Here is a 19,147-nt window from a genome sequence, read left to right as displayed (position 1 = left end):
GCTAACAGAATGCGACTGAAAAAACTGGATATTTGATTCATCACACCCATCATTTTTAGGAAGACAATGTAAGCTGAAAAAAATTTACATTTAAAAATCATTACCGCATACAGTTCCACATTTTTTTTTGTCTACACAGTTCTCCTAAGACTAACCACTCTAACAAGCTGCTTCATCCTTCCCTTTACTTTGTATTACTTGCACTGCAAGTACCTGTTTTGGAGCAAACCTGTCATGCCTTTGTAGTACCAAGAAAATCAACGTGACAATGAAATTTCTTAGAAGCACAGAATACTTAAGTTTTCCTCCATTTTATTGATTACTGCTACCTACAACTGGCTGCCAAAAAATTATTAGGATACTCTACATTTTTTGATTAATACTGGTAATTCACATTGATTTAGACTTTGAGTATATTTCCATTACAATGTAAATACTGGCAGAAAAGATTAGGCTAATAAAAGTAGATTCAAACACCAGAATCCTGTGTTTCTAACAATTTAATTTATATAGCATTGACTATGTCTTAATACCAGATGTGCGTATGTCAGTTGCCTAGTATTTCATTAAAATGGAAACACTACCTTGAACTTCAAGGGTGCTCCTTGAAACAAAATATCTGGTACTTTGTCTCTCGTAAATTATGGCTTATAACAAATATACTGATGACCCAAGAAGAAATATCTCACTGTCAGCAGAATACACAGCAGAGTCCTTTTTTGAAGGACCACTATAAATCCAAAATAATATAAAACAGCAGAACAAAACAATGAGCATTTCATAAGAAATAAGAATGTTTTATTCAAAGTGTACTTAGAAACCTCTTTCAAGGTATAACACTGTCATATGACCATGACGTGCGAAAACACCAAAAGACATCACACAAAACCATGAAAAACTCAAGACTATCTGTAAGGTCAGTGCAAGCAATGCAGCTTGCAGCAGAGAAAAAAAAAAAAAATCAAGGATGTTATGGTTTGGACATCAAGAACACCACAACAGTTCTGGAAATGCTTCCTCTCTCTAAGGCTTTACACAATATCCCTTTGTACTTGGCTGAACACATTTTACCCTCTGCAAAGGACAGATTAGCCCCAAGTGAGGACATTGCTCTTACCTCACAGAATTTCTTGCAATCACCAAGTTTGGGGCAAGACCAAAGCACTATGATTGCATTATCCTGAATCTCAACTCCACAGCTATATTTATTTCAATATACTTTATCAAAATCATAAGCAATCTTCAGATACAGATTATTTTCTCACTGATGAAACTAAAGCAATTTCTACACGCATTTGATACAATTCTACTAAGGTATTCCTGGCCCATGCTGAAATTTGATATGTATATTAAGCCCATATACAGATTATTTCTATACTTACTCTATAATATTCAAAAAGAAGTATGAGTATTGATTAATAAGCTCAATGCCAACACATTTAGGTGGCGTGAAAATACAAACCTCTCATCGTCCATTTCTAAGCTGGATTCACTTTCTGACAGTTGCCTGCAGAGTGCTTCCCTACGTTCCATTTCCCTCTGCAATTTTCTCTGAAGTCTCAAGTTTTCTTCTCTCATATGCCGCTCCTCTTCTAAATATTGTGCCATCTTCTCTGAATCTGAAATTCAGAATTTTGTTAAGATCAAAATTCAATTTCACAGACCGGTTAATATGTTGTGCCTACTTTTACTTCAGTACTTCAAGAATGACAGTGTAGAAAATGCTCAGGATTGATTGCTCAAAATTCTCATCTCTAAGTCATTAGTTCAAAGCCTAATTCAGAACAGTGGCTACTAAAATAAATTACTGGTTGACAGCAATTTTGGAAAGAAAAGGTAAAAAGCAAAAAAAGTTTTAAGTATTTACTTAAAAGAATTTGAAAAGAAAGGAAAAAGTCATGAAGAAAAAACCAAAACCATTAAGAAGAAATACAATGATTCCTGCTCCATAAAAATACTGCTATTCCATATTTACAAAGAATTTACTGCAGCACAAAAATTGAGAGGTATATTTCCATGTTGAAGGACGAAGCACGAAACAAGTTCTGAAACCCAAAACACTGAAACTTGTATTAAATTGCTACCTTATATGTATTCTATAGCATTTAAATAGAATGCTGAGCACTGTAAAGAGTGTTGAGGGAGCTGGCAGAAGAGCTCGCCAAGCCACTCTCCATCATTTATCAGCAGTCCTGGTTCACAGGGGAGGTGCCAGATGACTGGAGGCTTGTCGATGTGACACCCATCTACATGAAGGGCCTCAAGGAGTATCTGGGGAACTATAGGCCTGTCAGCCTGACCTCGGTACCAGGGAAGGTTACGGAGCGGTCCATCCTGAGTATGCTCAGCAGGCAAGTGCAGAACAGCCAGGGGATCAGGCCCAGCCAGCATGCCTTCATGAAAGGCAGATCCTGCCTGACCAACCTCATGTCCTTCTATGACCAGGTGACCCTCCTACTGGATAAGCGAAAGGCTGTGGATGTTGTCTACCTGGACTTTAGTAAAGCCTTTGACACTCTCCCACAGCATCCTCCTAAAGAAGCTGGTGGCCCATGGCTTGGATGGGTGTGCTCTTTGCTGGGTAAAATCTGGCTGATTGGCTGAGCCCAGAGAGTTGTGGGGAACAGAGCTAAATCCAGTTGGCGGCTGGTCACAAGCGGGGTTCCCCAGGGCTCAGTGTTGGGGCCAGTCTTAATATCCTTATCAATGATCTGGATGAGGGGATCGAGAGCACACTCAGTAACTTTGCAGATGACACCAAGTTGGGTGGGAGTGTTGATCTACCTGAGGGTAGGAAGGCTCTGCAGAGGGATCTGGACAGGCTGGATCGATGGGCCGAGGCCAATTGTATGAGGTTTAACAAGGCCAAGGGCCGGGTCCTGCACCTTGGTCACAAAAACCCCACGCAATGCTACAGGCTTGGGGAAGAGTGGCTGGAGAGCTGCCCAGTGAAAAAGGACCTGCAGGTGCTGCCTGACAGGCAGCTGAGCATGAGCCAGCAGTGCCCAGGTGGCCAAGGAAGCCACCAGCATCCTGGATTGTATCAGGAGTAGCACCGCCAGCAGGAGCAGGGCAGGGATGGTGCCCCTGTACTCAGCACTGCTGAGGCCACACCTCAAGTACTGTGTTCAGTTTTGGGTCCCTCAGTATAAGAAGGGCATCGAGTTGCTGGAGCGTGTCCAGAGAAGGGCAATGAAGCCGGTGAAGGGTCTGGAGAAGGAGTCTCATGAGGAACAGCTGAGGGAGCTGGGGGTGTTTAGTCTGGCGAAAAAGAGGCTGAGGGGGGACCTTATTGCTCTCTACAACTACCTGAAAGGAGGTTGTAGCAAGGCAGGTGTTGGTCTCTCGTCTTGTTCTATCACTAGTAACTTGGGAGCAAACAGCTTCAAGCTGTGCCAGGGGAGGTTTAGGTTGGATATTAGGAAAAATTTCTTCCCTGACAGAGTGGTCAGGCATTGGAACAGGCTGCCCAGGGAGGTGGTGGAGTCACCGTCCCTGGAGGTGTTCAAAAGACATGTAGACATGGCACTTCAGGGCATGTTTTAGGAGACACGGTAGTGCTGGGTTGAGGGTTGGACTTGATGACCTTAGAGGTCTTTTCCAACCTTAATGATTCTATGATTCCTTCAACTACACATTTTATCATAGAGATTGGCCAGCAGAACATGTACTGATAGTAAAAGCCAACAAGTGGTTTACTCTTTGCATCAAACAACAATGTGAGTTTGCAATTCTAAACAATTTCAACAAACATCACTTAAATGGTGTGGTATCACAGGCTATTTGAAGTGATAAAATAAAATTATGGGCAGCTAGGAAGCATTCTGACAGATTATTTAAATAAAGTAGAACACTTGATGACATGACACACAATGTATTTTGTGAGGTCTTCTAATGTTTAATTAAGCTTACAGTTAATTGCTTGATGTTAAAAAAATATGATTCATCCTGCTTTGTGATCACTTCTTTATGTGGCACCCTTCATTCAAAAGAATATTCCTGTTTTAGAAGACTGTTCCCAAACTATCAAAAATACAAGACTTCTCTCTCTTTTGTGGAAATATCACTTCTAAATACAACAGTATCACTTATTTAAAACTATTATTATTCCAAAACAGTTCCTAGACTAGAAATAAGTGCACCAGGAATACAAACTGTAATACCAATATCAGAATTTAATAAGCAGATTTTATTAAGTCTTTATGAATAATACTAGAGGTTCTCTAATGACCACAATTTGCAAACACCAAACTGAAAACTGTATTTCAGTTTCATTTTCTGCTTGCAGGCTAGGACATCCACCATTTCTATCAGTATCGCTATTCATATTGCAGCTCTGTTTAATCTGTTCACAAAAGGAAAGAGCACTTTTAAACCTAGATCTTATTTTTAATCAGAATTTGACTGTAAAAGAATTTAATTTTTTTACTCTAAATCACAATAATTCAAAAAGACACCACTTAAATAAAGAATACTTGAAACAAAATTAATAAGGCTAGATTTGTACAAAGAGTACTTTAAGGCCCTGCTCTGCTTCTGAAGTTCAGTAAGTGAAGGCTGCAGTGCAGAATTGGCAAGTACAAAGATTAGCAATCCTTATCTTCTTTTAAGTGACACAAATTATCAATACCGCAAACTTGTGCACAAGGGCCCTGCAAAAGAGCACTCTGCCATCACCTCTGTCCTCCAGAACGGCCGCTGCCTCTGGCAAGCTATTCCTCTAAACTAAACAGGGGCTGTCAAGAGGGGGAGAATAGTGCTTGTTTCCCACTCGCCCAAATTTTTCTTTCTACGTGGCTAGGTATCTACTCACCTATCAATTGAAATACAATGATGCCAACTAGGATCTGGGCAGAATTGATGAAACTCAGAGTAGATAGATTTCAGATGGAAATTTTAGGTTTAGCATGAAGGAATGAAGGACTGGCATTGCAAAGATCACAGGAAGGAGCAAGCAACCTTTCTGCCAGCTCAGAGCATGTGCTCGGAGCTGTAGCCTCTTCTCTTGAAAGGCACAGCAAAAGCAGGCTTTCCAGTTCTCGTCAAGGGTCCATGACACTTTTCACCACAGAAACACAGACTTCTACACAACTATTTATTCCGTCCACCTTCAAAGCCATCTTACACAGGTAAGAACAAAACAAGACTACTTGTTCTGCTATTTTGTGAAGTCAAATAGCCACCTGAACAATTACTCTAACACAGCTACAAACAATTATTTAAAGGTAGCTTCAATCATTAGCAAGTGAAATTTCTTGTATACAACTGAACTTTATTTTGCTAGCTGTGAATTCTTTTGAGTAATTCTTAATTTGTAACAAGACTCTAACAAAGTAGGCCATAAATATGTTTTGCAAAATCTGTATGTTGAAATCCTGCTAAGTCTCTGAAAAAAAGAAAGAAAAACATTTTTTTCTAGCCCAAAATATTAAAGAAATATTTGTTGATTCTTCCAGACACCCTTCCAGTAAAGCTCAAAACCCCCCAAACTGCAGTATGAATACATCAATGAGAAATCAAACTGCCATTATGAAAATGTTTTAATACAAACCTGCCCTATTTTTTCCACTTCTACCTTAAATTCAAACTCATGAAAGTATATACAAAAATCTTACATTACACAAACTTAAAGATTTAAAACAAGTTGTTTACTCACGCTGTAACTGTGCAGCCCTCAGTTGTTTCTTTAACCTCTCCACTTCATTCTTTAAAAATCTGATATGTCTCATCATATTTTCTGGAGAATCTATCTCCATTGATATGTCTCTGGGTGACGGTGGAGCAGATACTGGCTGGTCTAATTTCTCCTGCAAAATTCTGTATGAAAGATAGTTCAAACTTTACCTTCAATTCTAATAAAAAAAAACACAACCCTTAAGTCCCCCAGAAAGCCACTGCAAGGATTCCGACAGGTATATAAGATTCATTTTAACTACTGATTTTGGGGAGAGAATTTTGAGAGAATTTGTAATGCCTTCTTTTTTCAACTCAAAAAAAAAAGGAAAAATTGTTGTCCAAGCACAGGTGGATTTTCTAAAATATTCAGATACTGACACTCCCAAATATTTCTACATACAGTTCAGGAAAAACAACTTCTGGACTATATGTAGTTACATCAGTTTTATACTCAAACGTTACTTATTCCATAAAATAATTTCTAAGCAAATTAATTTTATCTCTTATGAGTTTCTACCTTTACGTTCTTAGAGGAAGAACACATATTCCAGATCAAAATACGAGTTAAGTGCAAACTTTTCTGTGTTTCACCATTGCCAAGAGAGAAAACTTTACAGACATTTTCTGAAGCATAGTCAAAGAGTCTCCCCCTGCCCCGCAAGGTTTCAAATACCTCAAATAACTGATTGTAAATTCAGGAGTAATGAGCTTCTCTTATAATGAAGTAAGCATATGGCAGATATTAAATGTTTGAATGATGATTTTTGGCATTAGCATATGAAATATTTTCCAGCCTGAGAGCATGAAACTGTGCTTCACTAGAAACACGTTGACTGGCCAGATCCAACTCTGCCCTGAAGAGCAGGGACAGCACTATGCAGGCACAACTCTTTGCATGGCCTAGTGTCACACATACCATACCAAGAGGTACTAAAGCACAGCCTGACTCCACCATAGCTCCTCCTAAGAAGGCACACAGTCTGAGATAAATTAAACCAAAATGGTTTGGCTTAAAGAGACTTTAAATCTAAGATGCACAAAAATCCTACCAAAGGCTCATCCTGCTATGATATTCAACAGTGGTAAATCCATAGGTAGCTCTTCAGAGCACCTTCTACACAGCAGGGCTCTGTAAAACTACAAAACCTGCAGTTCACCTAGGCTCAGGCGTCTTCTGAGGCCCCAGTCAAGATTCAGAGTCACACTAACATAACTGTCCTTAAACATGTAGAAGAAAATAAGATATTAATCAACTCTTCTCCCCTAATCCCCCCAAAAACAGTTCTTATAATATGGCATAAAAGAGAGGGTTGCTTTAATACATATTTTGAATCTTAGCTTTCCCAGGAATATGAGGTCTCACTGTCTTAACTTCTGTTGAAGAAGCAGCAGGAAGTCTCAGTGACATGAGTGCACACCACTAAGAAAAAAAGCTGAAGTTTTCTTTGAGCAGACAGGGAAAACACAAGAGCTTCTCATATAACATATACGCTGTAACACCACGTTGTTTTATCTGGGCCACGAATATAGAGCTGATGCCAAACCAAAAGCTTTAAAAATAGTCTATCAGCAGTTCAAAAAATTCAGCAAATTCCTTCAAGTTTTCCCAGGTCATTTCTTACTCTATTAAGTTTCATCTACTTTAAGCAATCAAGGATGTGGCATCGTGTAAACACGGAGCTTTACAAGTGCTTTAACTTTCAGGTTTTCATAGATCAAACTACTCTTATGGGACAGAGAAGAACCTATTTAATCCAGAACATTATGTATTAAATGATACCTCTCCCACAGTAACAAACACACTGAAACAAGACAAACCGTTTTTCTGCTTCAAGCTTATCCATCCTCTTCCAGAGACGATTCACTAGTGCTTCTTGTTCTTGTTCCAAAGTATTTTCAAGGTCAATCTTCTCACGTCTTAGCTGGAGAGGAAAATCAATCAGTGAAAATGATGGGAATATATATTTTGCAAGGAACTTGTTAGGAAAGATCATTTCTATAACACCACCATTTTACATGATGCTCTACGACAGCAAGGAGAGGCAAAGAGGAGACAAAAATCAGGCACAACACACTGGTCACAGAGCCAGTGAGAAATCAAGAGATGGAGGAGTTGCACAGTTGTCATCTTCTTAGAAATATTTTCTCACAGAACTTGTCATCTCTGGCCAATAAGGAGAAGCTTGAAACCTGGACATGCAGTCACTGATGACATGACAGCCTATTCAAAGGCTCACCACTTTCCTGATGGGCAAATAATCCCACATTACAAGATGGAAAGACTGAAAACAGATTAAGAGATTTCCTCGCACATGTACTGCGCCACTGGGTGAAGTGCTATTACAGCATCTAAATCTGCGAAGAACTAACCACCAAACAAATATTGAGATTCCCAAAATTTAAACTTGCACACTTCAGGTTTAATGTACAAGTTTAATGAATGTACAGGTTTCTTCTTTAAAGCTTAGAGGAATTAGTTACTTTAAGTAAAAACAGACGTATATTGATGAGAAACAAGGAACATAATTAAAAAGAAACACTGTTTAGTAAATCTTTCCAAGTCTGAGTTTCCAGATGTACATTAACAGCTGAGGGAACTTCCACTTCAGTAAGAGAGAAGTCAGGAGCAACATGCTTCAGCCTCACATGAGGGATGAGAATTTGGACACCAGCCAACACCTTGCTCCCCACACCAGCAGGAGCTGGCACGGTACGAAGGCAAAGGGCTCATGTCGGGCAACACAGGGTGCTGCTCATTAGCCAGCTTGGCCAATGCTTGGGGCTGACAGCATTCAGAGGGAAGAAAGCACACAAAACGTTCCAGGAATCTGCACACCGTGCTTCTACATTACCAACACGCAGATCTTTACTACATCGCATAGCTATCTATATAAACACATGATGAAGAAGGTTTGACTGCAGATCACTTCTGCAGCAACGGTTGTTGCATCACTTCAATGCAGCATGGTTTAGACTCACCTGCTCTGACATAGTCTTTTTACAACTATATAATTGATCTAGCACCAAACCCACAGAAACATACTAATGAAAATAGATGTATTTCATTTAACAGTAGGATGAAGGGCACACTGGAATTTGAAGACAGTAAATCATTTATAGTCTTGGATTTGAAAAATCTAATATTACATTTAGTATTACAGCAACTACGACCAAGGCAGCAGAGTCCATTAATTAGAAATCTGCATGTAGGTGAGCACGCACAATGGCAAAAACAAATCATCAGCAACGATACGCAAATGAGCCTTGTATTGTGCCCTGAAGGCTGACAAACATGCTCTGATGAAACACCAAGAAACAGGTTGAGAAACAGAGATCTAGAAGTCCCCATTTCTAGTAACATGAAAACACACTGAAAACAAGTATCTTCCTTTCCTGATACTGAGTGTTGTCCCAGTTCCTCCCAGTGTCTGGACATTAAAGCTTTGAGGATGAACACCTTGAATTGAACCTACAGGAGAAGGGACTGCAGCATCCCAACCAGAGCTGTGAATTCAGAGAATAGCTCTAGTTGTTTTGTACTAGGTAGTTTCAGGTGTACTTTGAAATGCAGTCTAACTCTAGTTGAGGAATTTGTTAGGAATATGATAGTATTCTGAACTAAAATAAGCAGGATGGGATTATATATCAAGGCCAAACAGCAGCTCTGTCAATACTAGTGTCATTCTATATGGGTTCAAAGTTACATTCTAATCCAACATCACCTAATTTTTACCATCACAACAGGGAAATGAGGAAGTATTGCTTGCTTTTTTGGACCATAATCTTCCCTTCAGAGGAAGGTAAAAATCCCTTTTAACCTTCCTCACCATCTAATTGTGTCTCTCTTCCATGCATACACTTACTTCACTTCAAATGCAGCTAAAATATCCATTGTCTGTGTGTTCTTGGATTACCCCTTCTCCAGCCTTCTTGCCAACTTACCAACAAGCACAACTATTCCCTTCTGAAACAGATCTTCCAAATAAGTGAAAGCTGATTATGACCTCTAAGCCCACTATCCCAAATTTTACTTCTCTGCTTCTCATTTGCCCCTCCTGCTTTGTAGCTTTAATCTCTGCTGCTCTCCACAAATATATTTACAGAAAACTTTACACATTTCATGTCATTCTCCTTTCAAAGGACTAAAAGAGATGATTATTAGCAGTTTAGTTCTTATTCTTCATCTCCTAACTGCAACAATTCTAGTTCCCCACTGTACTGTGTGAAAAACAATTAAAATGAGTAACAGCAAGACTACCCAAACTTGGCCTCTGTAGGACAAAACTGACAGCTATATTTCCTATCAAACTACTGAACTATAACACAGAACATTATTGCTGATTTTAACTGAGACAATCAGTTAATGAGATAGTCACAGGTTGCAAATTTCTTCGCCATTAGCCTTCAGAGAAGAATGTTCTGCCACTTCAAGCTGACTTAAGAAAATTAAGTTAGGTCACATTTGAACCCTAAGATCCAGCTTAGATTTTTATTTAGAAATAACATTCTACGCGACCATCACTGCTACAAACTGGCTACCTAGTGATCACCAGTGGCACAAGCAGCTCAGATGACAGAAAGCAAAAGAGGAAGGACACAAAGCATAGATAATTAATGTTCCATATTTTAAAAACAATAGTTTAGTGAATGCATGCTGTAACTAACTGCTCACTGATTACAGTGATAGATCTAGTAACCCAGCCCTAGATTATATTCAAAGCATTGCTGAAATACTCCTTCCAAGCCCTGTTTAACAGGTCTCGCAAAGGTTATGTTGGCAATCTCTCTTCCCGAATTCCCTACATATACCATAAAGGCAACATCGCTCTGCTCACAAATTTTGGTTGCTTCTTGCTGGGTACGGCACATGCCCCAAAGGCTGTTGCTGCAGCTGGTTAATTACTACAATAGGCTTTTTTCCCCCCTAATTTGTGAAGAAAGCATGCTGAAGTTCAAAATAACTCAAGATTTACTCTATCTTTGTTTTCTCTTACAGTAATGTATACATTGCATTACATATAAATACATATGGAATTTCTAAGTAAGACTGATAGCCAAATTTAACATCATCTTGAACAAAGTTTTCAAGCTCAGATATCTGAAAGACCTTTGAGCATCCATGCTTTTTGAACGATTTATCACTGACATTCAAATGCAGCAACAAGTTTCGAATTTTATGATTTCACAAGTCTGTCTGCCCAGAACAATGATACAAAAATACATACCATTAAGATTTCAGCTGTGGCTCACACTAACATTTCAAAGACTAAACCGGCTTAATATGTAAACTGACTTTGCATTTTGATTAAGTGGCTGCCACCACCTTGTGGCCAAGAGAGTTATTTCAATCTCATGTTAATTTCCCTGCTGGTTAAGGATTTGCTGGCAACTACATCCTCCTACCTTTCTATTTTTTGATTTGTTCCATAGATATCTCCATATAGAAGGTTAGCATAAGAATCAAGAAAACCCATTTAATCATTAAGATAGCCCTGAATTTATCCACAATGTCACCAGAAGTAGGAGAGTCATGCAAAACTGGTAGAAATTCAGATTACCAGCAACAAAGAAGTTCCACATCTGATAACAGCAAAAAAATTCACTGAAATAATGTACTATATTTATACCACCCAAATTACTGAATTTCCACAAGTCAGAAAAACTGAGGTTCTTTAACAAGCCTATATGTTTCATCAGTTTGCCTTTTAAGTCAAAAGGACTCCTGCTAACGCCAGAGATGCTTTCATGCACATGCCTAAAATTAGACATAAGAGTAGTCCCCATTGTCTAAACTTCCAGTGGAAACATGACCAAAACAAGTGGTGTTTTATCTCTGCAATCTTCATAACTATCTAGGGATGAAGGGAGTTGGATGTAGTCAAATCTCAAATCTTCTTAAGTATACGTGCAGCTGACATCTCACAGTTCAAGTCCCATGCTACCCAAGCTGCTACAGAAAGGTGTCCTAGAGCACTAGCTAGACCACGTACATATCGCTTACTGTTGTGCTTAGCCACTGTCAGAACTGACAGGCTTTCTCACTAACAGCGTGAGAATGGAAGCTGATAACAGCAACAAGAAGCATTACTTAGAAAAGTTGCATTTGCAAAACTCACAGCTGTCCAGCATAAGTGAAGGCCTGAAGTGCGGCTACTAAAAGTTATAATAGCCATTGTAAAAAAATTAATCAAAGTTTCTTGTAATAACTTATGTTAATGATTTGCTGCTTTGAAAGTCAAACTGACTTTTCTATATTTTTGATATTGCCCAGTTTCTTACATACTTAAAAAATTAAGTCAAATCTATTACAAAACAAGTTTTGGGGTATTTTGGTTGCTTGTTTTTTCATCTCTTGAGGGTTTTGTTGTTTTGTTTTTCCCCAGAATCCCTTGTTTTACAGTCATATCACTCTGAAAGTAAGGAGTTACCTGCTCCAGGGTGAGCTGCTTCGAAATTGTATCATTTTCCAGTTTTTTAATCTTCTTCATCAGTTTGTTCACTTGAAATTCCTGTTCCTGCTCTAAATGCTGCTCCAGTTCAGCTTTCTCATGCTGCAGCTAAAAATTCAGGAGACATGGAAGTACTTTAAACACACAAATAGAAGTATGAAACATTATGTACCTTTTATACACTTATTTACACGCTTATTCTTACCGCATGTTAAATTCTCTACTGATGATTCTTCAAGACTTCAAACCACACAACCCACCCAACAGCCCTTCAAAAAAGCAACATTTTAAACTGTGTTCCATTTACAAAGCAGATGGAAGTAAACTACATTTCCAAATATTTAATAAAGTCAAATCACAATAGATACATTATATATAGCATATAAAATAATTATAGACATTTCAAGAATCTATCATAATGTTCACAAAAGCATTAATTTTAATCTAATTGCATCATCTCAAGAGCACCCAAAGCAAAAAATGCAGGCCTTAGCGCTTCCTTCTCCCAGGCAGCTGAAAGTTCAAAATCATGACTGAAGTCATACTGCTGAAATCACTGTGCAACAAGATAGTAGCAAAAAATAAATCTAATTTCTATTCCTATACTAGCAAGATTCTAAATATTCTGATGACATAAAAACACCGGTTATTTCAAATCAGTATTATAAATTTTCCTAACACGCAAGGGAAATTTTTATTCAGTTAATATTTCCAATCAAAAAAAAAACTTTACTCTCAAAGCTCTCAAACAGACGGAAACAAAAACACCCCCACATTTTAATGTAAATTATGGCTTGGAGGAGAGTCACTTGTAACATTAAAGTCAAAATCACAACGGAATCGCTCTGACACAGGGATCCAAGTCTTCCTGTGGATAAAACAGTGTGACTGGCACCACGGTACGAACACGTGAATTTGACTTTGGGAAAAGCAAATGTTAGCAAAAGACAGTGGTGGAATTACACCATGCTCTGGCCATCCACTGAAAACTGCAGGCACCTCTTCCCACCTGCTTATTTTCTAGGCCAGTTCTTTTGGCTATCACATAACAATACATAAGATCACAGTGTTTATACGTGTGAGGAAAATCTGAGGAAATGGAGACATACCTCACAGTCATGGATATAAGTTGAGGTTCCTGGATAGCCACAGTCAAGAGAAAAACACTGATTTTTACAGCAAGCTAAAATTTCTAGTTCATTAATTCAGTTCCTTTTGCTGCTATTGAGAGACAAAATGGTCTGTGAAGTGCAGCCTGGCAGAGTTCAGAGCAGAAAGGCTTGTGCAGAGAGAGCACTAGGCAGACAGTAACTACTTGGCAACTTATGTATGGGACAAGTTCGCAGTTTAACCGTGTTTTCAGGGCTTACCGATTTTGAGATTTTGTTTTTCACAAATTAAAATGAATACCAGAATAGTAATTAAAAAAATAAATGAGATTTATTCCTTTCACTTACTAAATTACAGCATATTTTCCAAAACCCCTGGTGCTCATGGAAATTCCCATGCACTTGAAGAAGCCACCTAGACTCCAACACGATAATGACTGAGAATATCATGGCAGCTCTTGATCAAATGGTCAGGAAATTTTGTTAAACTGTTTAGTTGGAAATAAAGCATTTCCTTTATTGTGTGAGAATACGCTGGGCTGCTAAGTGAGATTTTCATTAAAAGAAGAATTTATATTCACACTTTAAATTCAAAATACTGTTTGGTTCTCAAAAATTTGGTATTTCTTACTTCAGCATTGGAGTCAAGCTTGGTTGGGAAAAAAAAGGTTTAATATGAAAGAGACATTATTTAGTCTTGCAACTCCGTAAGCCCCTCTCCTTCCCTTCCCCATCCCTACACAGCAGCTACCATTGAAAAGACTGAAGACAGCCAAAGAGCCCAAGGAGCAGACAGCACACGGATTACCACCTAGCTCAAGGTACTCACTGCACTTCCATCAATCTTCATTTTGCTCCATTAAAAATGCTAGACGCTTTTTTTTTGCACCTAACTAAAAACTGAGGCCAAAGCCAGTTGCTGTAATCAGCTTATATTTAGTTAGCAAATTAAACTGTACGAAAGGCACATGGCCAGAACCTCTTACTCAGCCTAAAGCCAGATGCTGCTAACAGAAAGCATGTGGCTGGGGACTGCTAGCATTTGCAGGCAGACCAGTGAGTCAGGCAGATCATTCAGTCATATGAAGGCACCTCAAACCAAGTTAACAAATACTGCTGTTCTTGTGTGCTTCTATAGTATTATTATGCAACTATAGTATTATTTAAAACAAATTGAGCTGCAATAGCACAATCTTGCTTGTCAAATCATTCATTTTAAACCTTGCTGGAATTTCCATGACAAGGAACTGATGAGGCTTACTTGTTAGATCGGTAGCTGCTGGGTAGGGTCTACTAAACTTTACCTTGGGCGTGCGAACATACTGCAGCCAAAGGACCCTTCCAGCTGATCAGAAAGCTACTAAGTGAAGCCAGGAGAGATCTATTGCAGGAATACCTTCTATTCTGATTTCAACATAAATATACCAGAAAGCAAAGTGGGTGGGAATACACACACAATCACTTTCCCCTTGAGGGAAAAGGGATTATAACATGACAGCCCTCTTGGACATTCTGATGAACCTACTTTATTTGCTATTCCCCTTCACTCCTTCGGCTTCATTATTCAAAGTGGGAGAAAAATACTAATAATTCACACCAAAATATACATTAACGGTGTCTGTCACTCACAATTGGGTAATTTTCCTCTTTTATTGGCTTTGATCACAAAAACAAAGCAAAACAAACAAAATCCAGTTAATGTTGAAACACCAACGCCGAAGAACAGAATTGCTAACGATAAGAAAATATCCATTGGTAAAACACTGGTGGATAGTGTTTATTTTACTTAGTAAAGTAAGAGAGTATTTTCAATCTCTTTTTCATTATATGCAATTATAGTAACAATTGTTTACAGATACACCTATGGCTGCCAGCTAAAGAGAGGGAAAAAATGTGTCAGAACATGTCACTTTGACGACAATGTCTTATAGATCTTGAATTGCATATGAAAACTGTAGGATAGATACTGGGGGAATTTTCAGCTACCTAAGATAAGAGATGGGTTCAGTGCAAGAGAGACTAATACTTTAAAGTGAGAACAGGGCCATCAAATACAAAGCTTAGCAGCAGAAAGAGCACACGCGTTAGTTCAGTAAGTCCTATACAACTATAGTAATATCCTCCTCCTCTTATTTCTTTAAAGTTTCCTGATACAATGTAGGACCACATTGACCTTGCTTCCTTAGCGTACTGGCTTATTCTAGGACAGTGGAAAGTGTTTTTATGAAATAATGGAGCTAATGGATGAAGTGCCCCCTTAAAAAAACAACCCTCATTTATCCTCCAGACTATGACCCTGTACATTGTACTGAACAGTCTATTTTTAGTACTCCAGCCCTCAGAAGTTGTCCAATTTCTCCTTTGCTGCATCCTGAAAGTCCTATTAACAAATTTGTATCAGCAGTTTCCCTCCTCTTTATGTCCAGATGTTCATCAAAACATGATAGATGAGCTGACTCTGTTTATTCCACACAATCACATTTGCATCCTTGAGCTGACGCATCATATTTTGGAGAGCAGGAAGGGTAATAGCTTATGTTTACAGACTTATAATTTTTGAAATAATTGTCAAGAATCAGACTTGCATGAGAAACAGTTCTGTATAGCCTCCCAATTACTTAATCTGCCTTACCTCCCATTATGCTATTACCTTGGTATGTTGCAACATTTTACTTTCAAGGACAGATACTTGGACCAATTTGCACCTCCAAAAACATGAAGGGTATTGAAAAAATCTCTATTTGATTTTGAAAAAGACTGTTGCACAATTTCAAGAATAACTGACTTTAAATTTAAACAATATTAAAAATTACTCTTTTGAGCAGCCTTGTTTCACAAAAGAGAAATTTCCAAGATTTACTACTTTACATTCCAAAACAGTAACTCAACAAGTCCACGTCCACAGCTGCAAGAACAGATCCTGCATCAAATCACTTCCAATGATACTCTGCAAAATATTACTACCATTTTATAAGGACTATATAAAAATAGTTCCAAACTTCCCAGAGACTTAGTCAGGTAGACAAAGATATAATTAGAGTAAATACATGAGAAAATACAGTGAATGTATGTAAGGCTTATGAGAACTTTATCAAGAACGTATGTGATTAAAAGCTTTTGTTTACTCCAAAAACTCTGTTGAGATGCATGTGCTCCATTTCTGCAGCATTCAGCCTAGAAAATTAAAAGTTATGCTAAACAAAGGAGTTTTAACTAGTAAAAGCATACGCTTATTTATTGGGCTTGTAGAGGCAGTAAAAGTTAATGCCACGCAGTTATAAACAGGTATCATCAAGCAATGGTATGTCACCAGAAAGCCTAGCAACAGGAAGACAGTATTATTCCAGTGAAAACACCTTCTTTTATGTGCTACTGTGTATGTTTAGAATGAGGCTGGCATATAGTAAAATGCTTCAATATCAATTTCTTACAGTATTGAAAACCTGACGTAACTCTGTTTTGTAACAGTAATGCACATCATGCTGAACCGGGAAATTCTTGTTGGGCTGTTAGCGAGGAGCACTGCGGCTCGTGCTCTGGCACAGCTTTCACATTTAAAACGATTTAACATTTGGGGAGCTCATTCCAGATTCCACTCTGAATGCGATGCATAAGCCCCTACAATTGTGACAAAGGTCTGACAAAGCAAAAAACCACACAGGCACTACGAAAAATGTCCCGCTGCTACATGGCTTTCAACTAAATAATATGGCAGTAATTTTGACACAGCTACAGGCTAGTGAATACTTGAAAAATTAAGAGACTACAAATAATATACAGTTTACCAGAAGTACACCCCTCCCACTGTTCCAAAAGGCAAAGTCTTAGGCAAAACAGATGCATATGCATTTTTTTCCGCCCTTAGTCATCCAAAAAGCAGGAAGCCATTTGATGCACAATGTTTGACAGCATGAATTTTGAAAGTCTGTTTCCAGGTTAGACCACTGTTGCCCGGCAGATGAACATGGAGATTAAGAATTTAACCCCAAAGAGCAAAGAACAGTGGAGCAACCAATTACTGTCAACACTTCCACTGGAGACTACTGTACTTCTGGTTAAGTCATCATCCAAAGTCTGCATCTAATTTAGCCAGAATTCTCTCCAAAGGAAAGATACCAAAAATGGAAGTGGGCATCTATCAATTTATTAGTAGCCTTATAACTGCCTCTTCAGTCTTGCATCCTCTAATAAAGACAGAATTGCTACATTCTAGTAGGTAATGGTATGAATTGGCACTCTCAGATGTCAGGAAATTCAGAAAAATAAATTGTATTTATCTTAACTTTCTGTGTCTGAAAAACATTAGCCAGGAATTCAGCACTACACCTGTGTAATGAGAGTAGTATCCTGCACTAGAAAAGGTATTGTAATAAATATTAAGTTGACCATGTGATAAGTGCTAATATTACCTTTTCCACAAAATTAGTTTATTTGTAATATCAGGAGTTTCTCCTCTCAGATTTTTTATCTGGCAGTCTACACAGCTATAATTTCCAGGATTCAAAACTTCCAAACAACAGATCGGCTTTCGTAAAACAAAAATGTCAATATTATTTTCAGTTCTTTGCTATTTAAGAAAATTGCCTGCAATTCACAAATCTTCTAATATTAACTTACTAAATCCATGATCACTATAAAGAGAGGAAATTATTTTTTTGGAAACATACTATAATATTCAAATATTTCCTAACTCTACAGGTAAGCTCTTTAGGGGAAGGGACCATTTCCTTTGTATAATTTAGAAGCTGCTGAGCATGTTACCAGTGTTCAGGACAAAATATTGATATATATTTTTCACATTTCACAGCAAGTTTATCACATCAAAGACGTAATCAAGCCACGAAATGAGATCTGCATTCAGCCTACACACAAACAGAATAACAGTTTTAATACTGAACTGTTTGCATTAAAACAAAGCCCTCCACCTGTACTGCAAGTCTCAAGCCACCGTAAAGGTATGAAAAGTCATCCAGATGTATGGGCTACAAAACCTGCCAACTAGGCAGAACTCCTCTGACACAGCTTAAAATATGCTTTGCACTAGAGCTTTGATATACCCCTTGCCATCTTCTCCTCCCTGTACTGCAGTTAACAGGTGAACCTGTAAGCAAAATAGTCCGTGCCACTCACCCTTCACAGGTACAGCTGCTACCAACATTGACAGGATGTTGACAGCTGTTCTCTTCTGCAAGTAAGCTGGGTTAATATTTAGATAGAGGACAAACAACTTACTTCCAGAAACTGCTACCTAACGATGCTGAGCGAAATTACAGAGTTTTAGGACTAACAATTTGGAACACAGGTGCATTTAGGAATTGTCACCTTTTAAAATCTTCTGATTGACATGACCGGCCTTTATCAACGCTGAATGAGGCTTACAGGAAGGCCACGTGAAATGAAGTGTAAGGCTGTAGGCTGAGCTACTGTTTAATAAAAGCAGGTGGTGGTCAGAATTTTAGCTCCATATTACTGTAGTTATGGCTATGTAGTTTCTTTTTTTCCAGCAGAAACTTGCAGCCTGCCTACTGAAAGCCAGATAATATTTATGGGACGATGTTGAATCCAAGACCGAGGATTTTCTCCAGATGCTGTACAAAAGGTGAGAATAACTTCACCAGTTTTATGCCTGCATTCTGTTTCAGATATACATGCTTCTCTGAATCTTTCTCTTGCCAGTGAGAATGAAGTTACACCCTTTAAGAGTTTCCAATGGATAAACAGCGTAACGCCCTTGCATTATTTCATACATCACAACGAGGCACCCCCTTGGCCATTTTGAGAACAGTAGATTGTTCACCTTTTCCTTAATTTGGGGCAATAGTCAAAGGATACTTTCTGAAAGTCCAGAGCAGAAAAGAATAAAAACTAATTGTAGTTTTAGGTTGACAAGAAGCTTACTTTTTTCTTTGTAAT

The 19,147-nt window shown here is 38.3% G+C and overlaps 1 protein-coding gene across 2 annotated transcripts in view; it reads right to left on the bottom strand.

Moving 5' to 3' along the window:
- CCDC6 (coiled-coil domain containing 6) overlaps window positions 1–19,147 on the bottom strand; it is a 55,292-nt gene that overhangs the window by 13,720 nt on the left and 22,425 nt on the right. For both annotated transcript variants that reach the window (XM_064464772.1, XM_064464773.1), the window contains exons 3-6: window positions 12,105–12,233; window positions 7,495–7,598; window positions 5,657–5,817; window positions 1,463–1,619 (exon numbers count right to left, since the gene is read on the bottom strand). In XM_064464772.1, coding sequence (XP_064320842.1) covers window positions 1,463–1,619; window positions 5,657–5,817; window positions 7,495–7,598; window positions 12,105–12,233 — 551 coding nt within the window. The remainder of the gene's footprint in view (window positions 1–1,462; window positions 1,620–5,656; window positions 5,818–7,494; window positions 7,599–12,104; window positions 12,234–19,147) is intronic.

This window comes from Phalacrocorax carbo, chromosome 13 (assembly GCF_963921805.1).
Source record: "Phalacrocorax carbo chromosome 13, bPhaCar2.1, whole genome shotgun sequence".
Classification (NCBI taxonomy): domain Eukaryota; kingdom Metazoa; phylum Chordata; class Aves; order Suliformes; family Phalacrocoracidae; genus Phalacrocorax; species Phalacrocorax carbo.
The sequence above is the reverse complement of the archived record's forward strand: the minus strand, read 5'-3'. Positions and strand labels throughout refer to the sequence as shown.